This window comes from Paroedura picta, chromosome 1, assembly GCF_049243985.1.
Source record: "Paroedura picta isolate Pp20150507F chromosome 1, Ppicta_v3.0, whole genome shotgun sequence".
NCBI classification, from domain to species: domain Eukaryota; kingdom Metazoa; phylum Chordata; class Lepidosauria; order Squamata; family Gekkonidae; genus Paroedura; species Paroedura picta.
The window spans coordinates 88,898,256-88,916,718 of NC_135369.1; the positions used below are offsets into that span (position 1 = coordinate 88,898,256).

The window sequence follows — 18,463 nt, forward strand, 5'->3', positions numbered from 1 at the left end:
CTGACCCTGTATGCTGTCTAGAAGGGTGACCACATGGAAACCAAATGCATTTTTTTTCTTCCACAGAAAACACAGTTGATTATTTTATACTTGGGTTCATCTCTGAGTTCCTTGGAGGAAGACCAAGACAGTAGTGTAATTAATAATTAAGAAATAGTAGTTAGCAATCAGAAGTCCACAAAGTTGTTCCTGAATGGGGTGTGGTGGCCACCACACTCATTAATCCTTATTTGCTATATAAAAACTTCCAAAATTTTGTGAAGAAGGCTCTCTTGACTGAGATTACAATATGACTTGTGCTAGAATATCCTTAAATATTTCCTTGGAATTAGGTCCAACTGATTTCAGCCAAAAGTTCTAAGGACTGAAGGAAACTGTACTGTACTTTACTGAAATTCAAAGCCTAAGGATCCTACATTCATGTACACAACAAATGTCTGTTGTGGGGAGAGGAAAGGGAAGGCAATTGTAAGTTGCTTTGAGACTCCTTCAGGGAGAGAAAAGTGGCATATAAGAACCAACTCTTCTTTTTCTCAAAATACTCTGCTTGCAAAGTTAGTCCCACTTAACAGTGCAATCAAAAACAGAGTTCTACCCTTCTTAAGCCCATAGATCATATAAGTGCAAGTACTTGAACAGCAACTATATATTTCAACTAGAAGAAGAAGAAGAAGAAGAAGAAGAAGAAGAAGAAGAAGAAGAAAGAAGAAGAAGAAGAAGAAGAAGAAGAGTTGGTTCTTATATGCCGCTTTCCCCTACCCAAAGGAGGCTCAAAGCGGCTTACAGTCGCCTTCACATTCCTCTCCCCACAACAGACACCCTGTGGGGTGGGTGAGGCTGAGATATACACATATATATCAACAAATAATGACTGTTAACATCATCAATTAAGTGATGCTCCAGTATAAGTCTTTAACTTAATCAGAGAAACAGGACAGAGTGATGACGCTCATTTCAATTTCTGAACAAGCAGACTAGGAAATAACACCATGCCTCTCAGTCCTCAAAAGAACTGCTAATAATGTGTCTATATTGTCAACAGGAACAACATGGATTTATATTTCCAAACTGAATTTAATTTTCTTTATTGCTCCCAAAAATATACAGAGGTAAGTCCCATTAAACAGTACAACAGAACATTATGAAAGAGAATAAGAGGGAAAATGTAGAATTTTAATTAGGACAGAATGAGACAGAATGTCTCTGTCAAAAATTCCTGGTGCTTTAGAGGCTTTTTGGAGCTAATAGAGGCAAGGAATGCACAATGTGTAAAACCGTGTGTTCAAGGATATCTCTGTGTGGTCTCTTTGTTGGCGAGTGTGTGCATGTGTGTGTGAGAAGGTAAACCTTTGTGATCATCTGTATTTATAGATAAAGAAGGAAAGCCTTGTGCTGAAAGTCAAAGCCCGCACTTCAGCTGGGAAGTATATCAACATTTTCCCAACCCTGCAAGGCAAACATGAGTAGTTCAGCATCAATTAGCTATAACAACTTACAGACGGATCAGAAAATATGACTTATCAGAACTGGCTGGGGAAGAGACAAGATAATGAAGCCAACAATGAGGAGGAGTATGAGTGGCGAAAGACAAGTGAGAGATGTAACACCATTTCAAGCATTTCCTCTGATTTCCAAACCGACCTGTTAAGAAATGCAGCAGTACGCAGATCTAAGCTGCAGGATAAAGCCAGAAGAACTCTCATACAAACCAAACCACTCACTGAAAATACCATGATCTTTAGTGTGAGGCTTTGGAATTCAACTGGGCAGTTTGTTCTCCCCAGTGCACTGTATATTCAGCCCTGGATTAACCCTTAAGTAAAATAAAGCTGTGCTTAGGGCATCAAGGGAAGGGGAGCACCACAGAGTCTCTCCCCCCCTCCCACTTTCACACTCATAACTTATTTGCTTCTACACTCAAATTTAGTCAAATGCCCTGATCTGCCATCTTTGATTTTAACCTGCATTATTAGGGTCGGACAGAGTGGGGTGGGGAGGGTCACTGGATCCACCTGGGGGGGGGGGTGCCTCCACTCTTTTGCATAATAATAAAGCTGTGGCCTTTTGCCAAAAAGTATATGTTGTCTGTCTTCTCTGTACACCTGAACATTCTCCCCCCTGCCCTGCAATAAGAACTGCAACATTCAGCCAATATTTGAATGTAGAACATTGGACTAGGAGGGTTCAGTGTCATTTGTCCATGAAAAGGATGCAGACCTCCTTGAATTCCTTGAGGAAAGATAAGATAAAAGAATGTAATGTTCCCATTATGGGAAGAATGGTACAGTCTGCATCATTAGTATTTACTTATTTTTTTATCCTTTCTCCAATCAATCCAAGGCAGATTACAGACAGCCTGAAACTGTTAAAATTGATTTAAAAATATTTACCTAAACAATACACAATGGATGAACCCTTTAAAGAAGATCCATTTGCAAATGAAAACTACCATAATTGCTTACCTTTGCAGTTGCCTTTGTACTCAATTCGTAGCTGAGGATCTTTGCATTTTGCCCTCAGATATTCACACCGGGACAAGAAAGTCCTGCCATCTGAAGCACACAGAGATTTTTGGGGCGAACCTGTGCAATCCTGGCTGCATTTCTGGTCCTTGTCTTGTTCAACCCTTAAAAACTTAAACAAAAAGAAAAGAATGAGATCTACAGTATGGTAAATCATTACAAACTGTCCAGCCAACAGTTACTTCTCATGCAGAAGTAACTCTCCCCCACAAACCCAATCATCCCAAAATCCTAATAGTGGATTTCTACAGTTTACAGAAATACTAATGGAGAGAAGAGAACACCAAAAATATTATTCTGTCTTTCAAAGATGGTCATGGACAACTGGGCAATAACTAGATGGAACCCCAAGAGGAATTCCTCTGGCCAGTTTTCATTGGTAATCCTAATCAATATATAAATTATGGCCTACAAGTGTTATCCTTTAGTTAAATTCTTGCTAGAGTTGTAGACTTGGCTTTATGAAGTACTTTAAAAAAATCAAGCTTTTTGTCTAAGCAGGCCAAATCTTACTGAGCCCGATGCTCTCAGTACTGTACTGTTCATGAATTTTATATATGCTACAGTAAATGTAATATGGAAACACATTTCTTGTATGTACATTTCTGACACCACCTTGGAGAGGCCATCCTTGATTTTTTTTCCATGGATGCACAATAGCCATATGAGTGGGATGGATAATTTGTTAAGAAGAGCTGTGTTTTTATACCCTGCTTTTCACTACCTGATGGAGACCCAAAGCAGCTGCACCATGCTGGCTCTAGTTCCTTTCTACTGAATGTTTTTTATAAGTGTGTTGAAGATGCAAATAGAATTTCACAGTGGTCACCAATTGGGGGCGGTGCCTGAAAGCCACATATAAGTGTTAATGTTGAATAGTTTTAGAACTGAGAAAAACCACAAATGCTGAAACAAAAATGTGAAAAACGAAGTCATGTTACTCAGCTGTATCTATGCAAAAAAAAAAAAAAATCCCACTCATGTCACTCTCATTTAAGTTTGCTGGCAAACTTCGCTATCAAATGAAATATGAAAGGCATGTACTTCCTAGTAGATAATCACCTAGGAGGCACAAGAGAAAGCTCTTAAAGAATGCCATAAACCAGCTGAAATGATGCTGGAGTTGACAAAGTACTTCTCAAGTGCTGTTAAATCTGCACATATAAAAACTACAACAACAGCTATTTTCATTTATTATTTCTTATTCTCTCCCATAATACTTGAACTTGTTGGTCCCCAGTACAGTTAGCAGTAAATACATTCAGACAAAAGGAAGTACTTTTAATCTCAGGGATTAATTACACTGTGGAATTAAGGGCTAGTGGAAGTAGTGAAGACAAGAGCATGGAAGGTTTTTAAAGGCAATTGGATAAATTCATGGAGGAGATATTCAGCTAGGCTTGCCAGGTCTTCTGCTATAGTGGAAGACTTCCTGGCAACTCTGTGTTTTGCTCACCAACAACTGAAATACTGATGGGAGTAAATTAGAGATGGGGACTGAGTAACATGCCAGCACACTAACATCACTTGGGGTTAGGGTTGCCTGACACCTGGTGGAGGCAGGGGTCCTCCAGTGCCCGAGCCCCATCTTCCTTCTGTCAATCACTGGGACAGCTGGGGTGAACTTACCCTGAAAAAGAGGGGAAATTGCCCTTGTGAAGCAACACGTCTTCGTAATTCCCATATGACCTGGAAGTGATGCTACTACTTCTGGGACATTGGGAGTGACACTCTGGTATTTGGGGGTGGGGGGTAGGAAATCATTGGTAGAAGCTAAATTTAGCATAGAAGTTTTGTTCAAATACCAGAGCATTGTTCCTTGTCCCACAAGTGGTAGTGTCACTTCCAAGTCATTTGGGCAGTAACACAGACACATCTATGTCTTTTTTTGGATGGGCCTCCCTGCTACACTCTCTCCACCCCCCACCAGGAGAGGCCTAGCAACCCTACTTTCACTAAAATCTAGAGGCGACATCATGGATGCTCTAGGATTTTCAAAAATGCTATGGTTTTATCATAGAGTTCTGACAATTATAGAGTGTCCAATGATAGCTCTTTTGTTTTTCTTTTACCAGAACTGACATCAACATGCCAGCATCATACCAGTGCACCAGGCCCTACCTCTTTTTCACTCACAGAGCTTAATGGCTGTGGCCTGGCAACCCTACTCTATCAATAGCTACTAGCCATTATGGATTCTGTAACATTATATCCTACTCCCCAAACCAAACCTTCCCCAGGATCAATCCCAAAATCTTCAGGAATTTTACAACCCAGCATTGACATCTCTAAGTTCACTGCTGCAGTCAACAAATGACCAAGGCACATATGTGGACAAGGTCATTATTTTCTTGCATTACAAACTTTTGTTTGGTAACCACATAGCTGCAGTAGAACTCTATGCTGGGTCAATATCAGACCCAGTATAACCAGCCTGTGCCATAATTACACACCAAACTAGCTTTCATCAGTTTGGCAGAGTGATACTGCTATCGAGTACTGATAGAGGCCTAGCGTCAGAGTTCCAAACTGAACCTCGTAAGTCCCCAAGGCAAGAGTGTGCAAATAACCAAACATCCTTTAAATGTATATGGAATTTATTAGAAAGACTTCAGTAAAATGGGTTTAGCAGCATTTATTAAATACAGTAAAATGCTGCAACAAGCAACATGAAAACAATAAAGCTTACCAACTAATACTCAGAGGTGAGCATTGGTGGGAGCATTCTTACGTTCTTGCATTTGCAGGCCACAATTCAAGCATTCTTACTATGTTGCTGCAGCAGATCCATTGATGCGGGCCATCAGAAATCTAAAAAAGCTAAAGTTTCTCACTCACCAGGCCAGATATAATTTTAGGTCCATCTTGGTCAGGTGACCACTCTGAACCAATTAGAACCCATCTTTGCTGGAACTCTCCAGCAGATTATCTCATCCTTCCAATTCCTCCTTCCCATCCGGAGACAGCATGTTTTCTCACGTAACCAATTCTTCCAGGCAAGGCTCTGTCCTTAAGAATGCTGAATGGAACCAATTTGGCACCACACATATTAACCCCTGTAAGGAGGGATAGGGGTTGCTTTGCCTGACATGGGGCTCTGCATCACTGCAGCAATTATGCCAGTTAAGAATTCTGCAATACCATATTCCTTCTTAAAGAAGAATGTCATCAGCCACTTTGACTTCAATGTTTACAAGCCTCTTTGCAGAGACTGATTTTCTTTTCATTATGTATAGTGCTTGGTATCTTTCAGTGTAATTTATAAATCTTTCATAGTGACAGTGACTTTATTGTTTATAGCAGAATGTAGGAAATTGTTAAGAATGTATGCCAGTGCAGAAATATTCAAGAGATGGAAATAAAACAATAGACTGAAGTATTGCCATCTGTGGCAGACAGACATCCGCTTTTTGTCAAATGCAAGCAGATTACCAAAGTAATTATGAGGAACTGAATCTAATTATTAAGGGCTATTTTTTTAAATTAATAAATCCACTTAATTTTTATACATCAACTGCAGTATCTTAGAAATTCCTCATGTTAATGTCAAATCAGAAGTCATATGGTAAGGCACAATATTTATAATTTTCTTTAAAGGGCAAAACAAAATCACAGATTCATTATGAACCCAGTATTCATGTGCTTGGAATTTAAGTACAGTATATTGGAATGGTGACAAACCACAGTACATTATTTTCCTGTCCTTTCTACTTTTCATCAGTCACATTTTCCCCTTTGCATACTAAATAAAAGCAACAAATCAGAACAATCCTGAAACAATTCCCTCATTTATGCTAATACACCAAAAAACATTTTTGGTAGTTATTTTTAGTGGTCACATCAAAACAAATACAGCACAAATACATCTAAACACAAACTTTCCTTTTTCTGTAGGACAGAAACCAAAACTTCTTATTTAAAGGGACAGAAGCCAAAACTGATTTTCTTAGTAAAATATCTGAGCAAATATTAATCATAAAATGTGACATTTCCATATTGGAACCTAGATTAGATTTCTAGAAGCTGGTACCTGACACATATAAATGGTTTAGGAAGCATCCATACAAAATCTGAAGCCAAACCAGTTTCGACTTTACTCCTTGCCCCCCCCCCAAAAAAAACTGAATTCCATGAATAGAGTCAAAAGATAATTTTAAAATATAAGTGATCCACAAATGCACTCCCCAGCCCACAAACAAACCCAAGGGAAGGACAGAGTTTGGTAATAGCAGGAAGCTCAGCAGGGCTGGAAAGCCATAAAGTCTGCCCTCCAAAGCTGCTGTGTACTCCAGAGGAATTGATCTCTGTAGTCTGGAGATGAGTTGTAAATCCAGAAGAACTCCAGCATCCATCTGGAGGTTGTCTGGGCACTTGCAGCATGTCTCTTGGTTGTGACATCGATAATAAGAGCTGCAGCTGGTACATGGCCCTAACTATGGTGTATAGTTACCCAGGCTTTTCAAGAAACCCATTATAAATATGTTTTTTGGGGTCTCAAGCATCCTCCAATGGTTACAGGTTTCATTGTCTTCTTCCAGCCACAAAACATATCTTATTGCGACAAGAACTGTGATAAGTCAATAAGCTTAGACGAGTATAACTTTGCTTAGGATTTTACTGAAAATTACCTAGCATAGTTCTCTGACGATAATTTATAGTAATATTTTTATTGCTGCAAGATAGCACTGTGATATCTTTATAAAAATATATTTATTATTTATTTATTTATTTAGATTTCTATACTTTTCAAAAATAATGATTAGCTAACAAGTACAGTTGCATTTTGTGACCCTTGACGTGTGTGTATAAAATTGAATTGTAACAATACAATACATGCAGTTTGTAGATTCATTACACATTTACAGATGAAAAACAAAACCACTGCAAAAGAGCTTAGAAACTTGATAAGGCTTATTTAGAGTAAGCCCTCTTTGTCATTATTTCAGTGTTGGCTCTGTTACCCACTTCCTCTCAAAGCCAATGTGTCCTGGTTAAGATCCTGTTCCAGCCACTAACTAATGATTCAGTTACAAAAGATTGTGCTGCTTACATGAAAACATCTGACTCCAGACAAAGTGTGCCTGGATTCTAATGTGACTCAACAATATTTTACAAAAACAAATATTCTGTACTACAACACTGATCAGCTCAGATCTCCAAATTAAACATTTAGTACAAAATTGACGTCAAGATTTACAACCTTGGACCAAGTTAAAAGAAAAGCTTTGGGATCATTTCAAGATGTCTAATGCACTTGCTCCTGAATAAATACTTTCTCAATGGACCCTAAAAATTTTTTCTAGTTTTAGTTACAGTACCAGCTACATCCCTATCATTTCACACACACAACAGCTATAATTTTGAACGCTGTTGATAGAGAACACACAACAAATGAGTGGCATGTTCAATGCACTCCAAGTAATGAAGAAGTTTGGTAATTTATTAATATCTTCATTGATGTGAAGTGGTTTACTAGAATGCTTTCTATGAGGGACTGCCATTTCAAGAGTTCTTTAACATTAAAGAATGTGTCAACCAACTTTCTGGCAGATAATCTGTTAGAAAGAGGTAGTCAGAAGATGCCTCCTGAAGAAGACAGGACCAAATGATCTAAATGGTTACAGTCTTGTGGGTAACATTCTCTCCAGTCAAGGTTCTAGAGTACACAGTGGCTATGTAGCTTTACGTACTTTGAGGATGCAGGTTACCTAGACCAATTTCAATACAGAATTGTGATTGAGATGGGCATACCCTCAGTCACCCTGGCTGATGATGTATGTTCCTGTTGATCCTCCCAGGACGTTTGTTGGCTTTATGGTATCTTTTTGGACTGACTGGATGAATTGGCTGTAGGGAGTGCCGCACTTTGATGGTTTCACTCTTACTTGACCAGCCAATACCAGAAAATGCTGTGAGGAGACTAGTTGCTGGGGATTTGGGAGGGGGGGGGAGGGGGAGGCTGAGAGAGCTCTGAAAGAACTGCTCTGTGAGCACCACTCTAACAGGATTCTGACTAGCTCAAGATCACCCAGATGGTTGTATGTGGAGGAGTGGGGAATCAAACCTGGCTCTCCAGAAGAGAATACTCTTAACCACTACACCAAGCTGGCTACTTACCTAGAACTAAGTGTCACTGAGCATGAGAAGCTTGAATTCTGGTAAAAATGCAAAGGAATGTGCTGAGCATGACTTAGCCCAATAAACTTTAGAGACCACTTCTTGCTATCATTATATACAGTGCAGAAACATTGGGGATATACAGAAATATTCTCCTGTTAGCATCAGCTTTCAAAGGTCAGGCATAAATTATGCTGGCAGAAAGGGAGAAGGTTTTATAGCCATGTCCTTAGTACTTATGAAGAAATTGCCCTGATTTGGGATTTACTGCAAATTATGTGCCTTGGGTTGCATCTAACCATGTGCCAGGAGACACATGTACTCTAGGACACACTTTGGTGTGATCATGGCTTCCATTCCAATCCTGACAAAGTAACCTGAGTGTAAAGAAGCTATCTCCCTTCTTAGCAATAAATTGATTGGCTGGCAAAGTGGCAAAACTCCTGCACAAGCTTGGAAGTGATACTCTGGATATGGAGAAATGGTTTAAACACTACACACATACCTCACACACAAAGCAATATGTTTAAAAATGGTGGGGCCCAAAGATATTAAGAGGGAAAGCAGATCTGGCATACCTCCAGTTCCTTAAGCAATGATCCAAGTGGGCAATGATCCAGGTGGGCAATGATCAAAAATGGGATTCTAGAGGAAAGGTAAAATCTATATGGCATCACAGCAGACAAGGACTTCACTGCTGCAGAAACAAAGGTGATCTGGAGAAAAGTGGAAGTCTCTTGGGGTTTCATTTATAAGGCTACCAATCAAAGGTTTTTTTTAAAAAAAACAATGATTATTTTCTCCCCCAACTTGGAATGTGGAGCAGTGGAAAAATGAACTAATAGGTTGTGTCACTAGATTACCAGATGTGAGAAGGAGGGAGACTGAGGAGCCTGGGGATATTTCCAATTAAGGAAAAACAGGGGATGAATCAAGACAGGGAGAATTAACACTGGAGGACTCTAGCTTACCCTAGTGAGTGGAAGTTTAAGCAGGAGATTCCAGCAACCCAAAGTAGATCCTTCTGGACTAAGAACCTCTTAGACCATTTCTGCACTAGGGATTGTTTGGATTTACACAGGAAAGGATTCCCCAGAAATCCAGCTTTCATTTTTAGAAGTGGGGTCTATATGGGGGCTGTTCAGCGTGGAAATGTATGCATTTGGTTTTTCGTGGTGCCCGTCATTTTGAGTGTTTTGGCATGCCACTTTCCTCGTCACTGCCTTCCCTACCATACAGGGAGCAAGTATGGTCTAGTGGTTAGTAGCGGCAGCTTCTAATCTAATGAGCCGGATTTGATTCCCTGCCCCCATACATGCTGCCAGCAGGGTGTCCTTGAGTTTTTCACTGCACTGATAGAGCTGTTCTGACCAAGCAGTTGCCCCACCTCTTCCTGCACCCACACGGGGGAGCATTTGGTCTGGTGTACCTCATCCGCCCCCCCCCCCAATTTGTGCTCCTGCACGGGAGCCGGGGCAGTGAAGTTCCCAGTGCGTAAACAGTCTTAGTGAGTTTATTTCTGAGGCTTGAGTGCTGGACAATTATTTATGCTTTTGATTCATTGCTGAGAGGCCTTGATTAACAATACAAGAACTGGGCATGGGACTTTTCTCTGGAGGTGCTCTTGTCCCAATGAGGATAAGATTCAGGTCTTGGTACCATTCCTTCTGCTAGCACTAATAACCAGCAAATCCTGCTTCTTATCTCCTCATAACTAGCAGACAGAAGCTGGTTCCATATCCCCAGGAGACAGGGGACAGAGAAAGGCCAACAAAGTGAGTGTCTAGTGGCAGCGCATTGTGGCAACTCTGTGTAGTGAAAGATTGATGCTTTTAAATTGTTGCCTGTCCAGAGCTGTCAGAAGGCAGTAAGTTACTAACAGTAAATAACAAGGTAGGATCCAGTGGTTTTCTTTGTCTAAGGGAGAAATCTTCCACTAGAGAAAGACATCTTCATTTGCATTAGTAAACTGCAATTTCACTCTTACTTTTTACAATGCTGAATGGGACACAAAAACAAACTCCACAGTTAGCTGTGCATCTCTGAACTCCCAGGCTCCTGAAGCTCTTTTGTATTTCATTGGACTGGACTGAGACCAGATGCATGCAGAATCATTCAGGCTACGTATTTGTTCCTGTCTTCAACCCTGGAAGACACGCATGAGAGTGGCTCTGTGTCTTCAAACCAAGATGTAAATAGCGGACTGGTTGTGGTCCAACCTTGATTTAGCACAAGTGTCGAGGCCAGAATGCTGTCAACATGAATACAGAAGTTGTGTAACTGTCATGACTAACTTATCCATGCATGATTCCTATGGAAAAAGGAAAGCTTTGTATCTGGGGATAAAGTGAACAGTATGCTAGAAGCAATATCTGGCTACAGCCCCTGGCACTGGGTGGCTGCCTGCTACTGACTGTGGCCAAGGATAGGGGAACAATGCTGCTTCACCCTCTCCTTCCTGAAAGCAATTCCAGGTGTGTGGAAGAGAGAGCCAATGTGGTGTTAGAAGTGTCAGGCTAGTAGCTGAGAGACCCTGGTTCAAATCCCCACTCATGCCATGGAAGCTTGCTAGGTCACACTCATTCAGCCTAACCTACCTCACGAGGTTGCTGTATGGATAAAATGGAGGACAGGAGACCCATGTAAGTGGCTTTGAGTCCCCGTTGAGTAGAAAGGCGGGGTACAAATAAATAGCATAAGTAAAATTACTGATGCTTCTCACCACAAAGTCATAAACCAGATTCAAAGGAGAAGGAGAACAAGAAGGAGGCAAAGAGGGAAGAAGACAATGATGACTATTCACTCTTTCTTAATGTGAAATGTAGCTTTTGGATTGAGAAGGGAAGCATTTTGGAAAAATAGGTTTGGGAAAGCCAGCAGAGCCTTGCCTTTTTGCTCCACTCAAGGCAGTGACCTTAGTAATGAAAAAGATCGAGAGTGACTGAGACTCTGAGAAGTGCTGGAAAACTCATATCCCCTTTCCAACCATCAGATTTGACAAGCCTTTGTTGTTGTTACTTGATAAAGGTGAATCCTTTGCTGGTAAGATTTGGTTTCTATGTTTAGGTATGTTGTATTATAAAACTATAATTAGGTAAAGGTATCCCCTGTTCAAGCACCGGGTCATGACTGACCGTCTGGCGTTTTCATGGCAGACTCAATATGGGGTGGTTTGCCAGTGCCTTCTCCAGTCATTACCGTTTACCCCCCAGCAAGCTGGGTACTCATTTTACCGACTTCGGAAGGATGGAAGGCTGAGTCAACCTTGAGCCGGCTGCTGGGATTGAACTCCCAGCCTCATGGGCAGAGCTTTCAGACTGCATGTCTGCTGCCTTACCACTCTGCGCCACAAGAGGCTCTTCCCAAAAAACTATAATTAGAGGGGTTTTAAAAGTTTAATCTACAGTCTTTAGAGAGTCTAGTCCTAACACTCACATTGGCCATTATGCTAAGAAGTCTGAATACGTATTGCCTCTTAAAATATTCTATTACAAGAATGTTATGTTTCTGAAATAGGAAAAGATATATATGAAAATTTTTGGTTGATAACTGAAACTTTTTAATATAAATTATATACACTTGGCCCTCATTGGTTTACTGTTTAGAGCAATCCCATGAGCATATACACATGGAAATATTCTGCAGTAATTGGCTGTTTAATATAACTTTCCCAGTTAGGCCCATGAGTATGACCCTACTTTTATTTTAGAATCCTGGTTATAGATTTAAATCTGTTTCCTCGTATATGACTTCATGAGATCACTTTAACAGATGGACAGAAAATGCAAGCATTTGCATCTGAAGACACCAGCTTTCCCCACAAGGATAATGCATTGGATTCATCACCTTCTGCATAACATGAGAAGTACCCATTGATAAGACGCTCCCTGGTGCACACACACTTTGCTTTGGAGCTGAGTTGGCAATCAGACTCAAATTTGATTGCAATTAAAGATCAATACAGGCTTTGCAATTCAATCTTCTTAATCTATTAATTCCATGATCCTCAAGAAATTTTCCTCCCACTTAGTTTTATGCATCTATAATACAAGCAGCCAGGAGCAGTTTATTCATGTAGTATATGTAGTTTATTCATGTAGCATATGCTACGGGCCCTCCACTTCCAGGGGCTCTACAAAATGCCTTGCCTCGTGGATCAGGACCATATCCTCTCTCCTACCCTCTTTAAAAACACTCAGGGCAATTCTGCACATCAAAAAAATAGTCTTACGCAAGCATAATGGCATAATGCTGTAAAAAACATCAAACCTTCGGCCATTCCTCACCTCCTGGCTCTCTCGCTCTCCTTTGCCGCCTTTTCATACTTCTTGTCACTCCGCATACCTGCCTGAAATGGCGGAGGAGGGGAACACGCTATACACACAACACTCATCCACCTGTCAGTCAAGCCAGGCAGCCAATCACCTTTCTCCCTGTTTTAAAGGGACCGCGATGAAAGCTATTTTTTAAGGAAAACTTCTCTGTTGCTATGCCTATGCATCTAATCATAGATGCATAGTGCTTACTTTACTGCCAGCCCTTTTGGAATTGTGAGCCTTGTAGCTTTAAAATGTAACCTTGTTCCCAATTTTGGGGGAGGGGGTTAGAGAGGCATGCTTTGTGTGTTAACTGGTGAGGATTTTTTTGTTGCTCTGCCTGGATGATTTAATGTGTATTTGTTGCTCTAGGCAGTTTGCTTTGGGGGAAAAAAGGGGGAGAAGCCCTGTCCCCAGGAAAAGGGAGAGGGAGATGGGTATGAGGGCGGGCACTAGAGGTGGAGATAGCACTACTTTGCTACCACACCTTTCCTTAGCATATGGTTGCTGGTTGCTCTCCTCTTGCTCACGCTACATGGCTGTGTGAATCCACTTTTGTTGATTCGCCAACTAGCACTTTAAAATGGAGGATGTAGCTGCCAGTTTGCTGCTGGAACAGTGGATGCTGATGACATTGTGTAAAATGCCAAAAAAAATGGCATCATCAAAAGGTAAGAAGAAAAAGAGTTGGTTCTTATATGCCGCTTTTCCCTACCCAAAGGAGGCTCAAAGCGGCTTACAGTCACCTTCCCATTCCTCTCCCCACAACAGACATCCTGTGGGGTGGGTGAGGCTGAGAGAGCCCTGATATCACTGCCCGGTCAGAACAGTTTTACCAGTGCTGTGGCGAGCCCAAGGTCACCCAGCTGGCTGCTTGTGGGGGAGTGCAGAATCGAACCTGGCATGCCAGATTAGAAGTCCGCACTCCTAACCACTACACCAAACTGGCTCTCACTATATTTCCGGGTATGGAATGACCCTCAGAGTGATACTCCTTTCCACTGTGGGGGTCCCTCTCCTCCCAATCTGGCTGTTCCCACCAAAATTGTACTTAACTAGGGCCCTGTAGATCCTTAAACTGGCTCTGGTGCTATGGGCCCTGCAAAGAAAATTTTTGATGGTGTCACTCTTTCCACCCTCCAGTCTTTGTATTTTTATGACACCCAAATTTCTCATTTAATCAGCATGAGCTTCATCCCGAAATGTAGAAATCCAAGTATATCTTGTCCAGGGCTAAAAAAAGCAGCGTCAGTCATTTGGAACTGGATATCCATAGCTGACCCTTGTTCAAAGTCAAAGCCAAATTTCTGACCTTTTTTTGCACAGTTGTGGAATGGAAAACAAGGGAAGTAATGGGTTCCTTAATGTTTAGACTAGTCATGTATCCATCATTATAGAATAACAGAATTTGCTTAAGCCAAAGCCAGTTAAAGCAATAAACCTTTTAAAAATAACACACCAAAGTAAAACATATCAATCAAAGTAGAGTCATATTTAACAATCAATATTCTGTGCCGTATTTAACAAGCTGGTCTTGTAGTTCTCGTACAGTTTCAGATCCAACCAAAAAACAACTACCCTGAATCCTCAAACAGTGGGGGGAATAAAACTAAATAAGGGCCTAACTGCCAGGCACCTTGGAAGTGACCTTGTGCACAAACCCAAAGCTGTTCCAAATAAGGCAGCCATCCTAGCTCATCAGTGGGAATTTAGCTGAACCAGTAAACTGCTCTGAAAGTTGGCAAGAAACATAAGAATTGTCCATACATTAAACTTAGGCAGAAGGGTGCATCCAATCAATTTGCTCAGTAAAGTTGGAAGTCCTCCTGCAATCTAAATATGTCCACTGTGGCCTTTCTATCCTTTTACACAAACATTTTAAACACAACAAATTGGCTAGCTTTTTTATTTGTGTATTGTTGTATTTGATCTATTGATGTCACCTCCTCCTATGTTACATCCTGGCCATCATCATTATTGACTCCGCTTCCTCACTTTTAGCTGTGTCCTTCCCTATCTAGATTTTAAGTGATGCTTTCCCTGATCTCATTAAGGGCAATGGAAGTTTCCCTTAACAGAAGGAACTTCTAGGTTGAAGCCCTGGCTTTTCCTAAAATAGCTTATAAGCAGAAGCTGATCCTTCTGCCCATCTTGTTGAGTTGAATGCCTTTATTTGCGGATGATTGGTAGTGTAAGAGGTGAGGCAGAGGCAGGATGTGGGCTTGTGCCTGTCTGCAACAGCCAAACCAATTATGTTTGATGAGTTTTATATCCCTTAATTAGAGCTATAAGTGTTTCAGTGGGATTACATAAAAATAAGTGGTTTAGGAATTGTGGTCTAAGATCGTATCATAAATAAAGAACGTATCTGATGTGTCAAGTATACAAATTATGACTCATTGGGCATGTCCACTAAGTTACTATAAACATTTTTCATTACTATAATAACAGCACAGTCAGGTAATAATTTCATGTCTGTACACGAGACCCTGGGAAATATTCCCAATGGTGCAAAATGTGGCTTATGGTCAGGGAAATGAGTATCTCCGTCTACCAAGTATCAGATGCAAGAGTAGTGACAAGCGTGACATAAAAGGGGGAGAAGGGATGGTGAGGTAAAGGAAGGCAGAAAATACACATGTAAAAGTGATCTTCTTCATGTAAAGAAGGGGTTTCTGTAATTTTATACACTGTCTGTTCTAATGTTATGGTAATAAAAAGAACATCATCATGCTGAGAACCCAGGGGAAGGACAAATTACATCCCACAGCAAGAACCTCTAACACACGAGATGGCAAAGCAATAGAATGCAATCCCATGTGGTAGGAAAACAAGGGGAAAGTATAGCCCTTTTCTCATGTTACATAGTGACTGTGCTTAAAGTGCTCCCTGTAATCTGTATTTTTTGACAATTTTTGCCAAGTTCTGTGATGTTAAAGCACTTACTAGGTTAACTTTTACTCCTGCATTGTTTTCCCTATTTAAATCATCCTCTCCTTCCTCAAAGCTATGGGGTCTGATAGAGAAGATGTACCATTTTATTTGGGGCAAATAACCATGTGGGGGTGGGATTTACCCTGGGCAAATTGTGAAAAGAGATGGGTTAACTTCTCATTTCCCCAACTTCATGGTCCTGATCCCATAGTGAAAAACACAGAGAGAGAGCTGACGGAGCAATCACAGTTCTGCAAGGCCCATAAAATGGCAATCTTCCATCATGCCTATGATTGAGGCCATGGTAGCTGAACATCAGGTGGGCCTCCCTCTTCTCCTCTTAGCCCCCCCCTTTCTTGCTTGGTGTATGTTGCCTTGCTTACAAGCCAGTCCTGCAGGTCTGATTGAAGATGGTTGGGAGTGGGGACTTCGTTAGTGCTTAGCTTTTGTGATGTTTTGTTTATGAATTATTTTAATCTATTGTCTAAATCATGCCAACCCCACTTGCAAAGAGGGGTGGTATATAAGTCAAAGCCGCAGACCAACTTCTAGCATTCCCAGATGAAGCATCAGTCTTGGATACATTCCAGTGATACATGATAGGGTGTTTTTATGGTCCCTTTCTTTGCAGCCCTCTCTGATACATATTCATCAGTGCTGGAATATGCAAGTTTTGCAGTGTGCGTAATTGAGCAGAATATAACAGGTGTCCTGTATGGGCATCGGATTATATATAGCCTAGAGAGGATAGCAACTTCCTGATGATTTCCAAATCATCTCCTTCAGTGTTCTGATGGGGTCAACAAGAGACTTCCTCCCATCCTGCCTCCAAAACAGCAGCTAAACAACAAAAGAATGATTTCAGCTAGTCTCTGTCTCTCTTTTTCTATCCATAGTTGTTTCTCTTCATTAATAAAAACTGTTTTATTCTTTAAGCAGCCTGGTGCACTGTACTCTCTACATATTCAAACTGTGCCAACAATCAGTAAGACAATATTCAGCTATTTCCTGGGTTAATTAATCTCAACTTGAGCCTCAATCACAGACAATGTCTCATGGGGCAAAGTGAGATGAATGATGAATCCATCACATTAAATTAACTAAAATTTGTTCTGCAATAATAGTTCTGCAATTAGTGTTCTGCAATTAGTGATCTGGTATCCAGCTCAATATTTATAATTTACAATATTTACAATTAATCATAATTAATATAATTATGGTCACAAAACCTCTTAATAGCCCCTGCAGTCTGTCCCCTTGATTGGGTAAATGACTGGATTATGACATGCTATGTTAAAAGATAGCAAATAATCAACTAACTCCATAACACCTAAACAATTTATAGAATCCTAGAGTTGGAAGGGATCTTCAGGGTCATCTAGACCCCATGCAGAATGCAGGAAATTTGCAGCTAGCAATGTGAAGTAGCAAATTCCAACTGAAGATGTGTTTACTATTTACTGCAGGCTCAGAAGAGCTTCTAAAAGGGAGGAAATATATACAATGATTTTTCTGAAACATTCTCAGTTATCAAAACGTTAGAGTGACCAAGTTGTTTCTTTTTAACAACCCCTGCTCCAGTGCCAACAGCAGTTTTAGTAGGTTATAATTCGGTTTAACTTCACTTCAGATTACACTGCATGAGACAGACCTTTTTCTGAGCAGTTGGCAACTCTATTAAATGTAATGCCTTGCTCCTACATCTGTGCCCAGGGGATATGAAATTCCATCCCCACAGTCACTCAATGAGCTATGAAAAAAATTGAGATAGATCTGATAGACCTTTATCTCCCAAATACATCAAAACACACACAAAAGAGATGAGCAAAAGAGGGGAATGTGCTCCTATCTCTCCTAGCAACTTTCTGCATCACTTTAGGGAACCCCTCAGGAAAATTTTCTGCAGTCCCAGTATTGTCCCACATCTCTACAGTGAAAGACAACACAGTAAAATGTTCAGGAATGGAAGTAGAAAGCTACCCTTATCTACTAATTTCCTTAAGGTATTTTTTTTTACTAATCATTATTTGACTTGCATGGGGGCAGTTCTAGGCTTAAGAAGACGCGGACAACCGTTGTTGGCACAAACAGGCCACAGCTCTTTATTAACCAAATCATGGGGTGTGTTGGCCTGGCAGGGGGTTAAGAGCCACTCCATAGCTGTCCAGCTACTATTATCCCCGCTACAGCAGCTCCCCTGGATCCCACACCAGTTCCCATCTGGGAACCTTGCTGTTATAGCCCCTAACCCGGGAAATGTCCACCTGGGATGCCAGAGAGGGCACAAACTGCCTCTGGTTCGATCCCAGGCTTCCTGGCCCTTTGAGCCCCCTAGCCTTTCCAGCTAGGTCAGCACCTGCTTGCAGATCACCACCTCCTTAAGAAGGCCCCTCATTTAGGGGAGTTGGCCATACAGGATGGACACTCTGACCCCTACCAACCGTCTCCAAACACACTCTGTCCCCTGCCAACCCACCTTTAGAACAGCACCCTCCGGTGCTGTTCCCACCAACACCTTCGCAATCCAACCAGTTAGCCAACACTGCCCTTGAGTCCTGCAGCCTTGTAGCGTGC

At 41.1% G+C, this 18,463-nt stretch overlaps 1 protein-coding gene across 2 annotated transcripts in view; it reads right to left on the reverse strand.

Moving 5' to 3' along the window:
* Positions 1–18,463, reverse strand: part of SMOC2 (SPARC related modular calcium binding 2) — a 190,565-nt gene that overhangs the window by 121,846 nt on the left and 50,256 nt on the right. For both annotated transcript variants that reach the window (XM_077347117.1, XM_077347109.1), the window contains exon 2: positions 2,463–2,634. In XM_077347117.1, the coding sequence (XP_077203232.1) occupies positions 2,463–2,634 (172 nt within the window). The remainder of the gene's footprint in view (positions 1–2,462; positions 2,635–18,463) is intronic.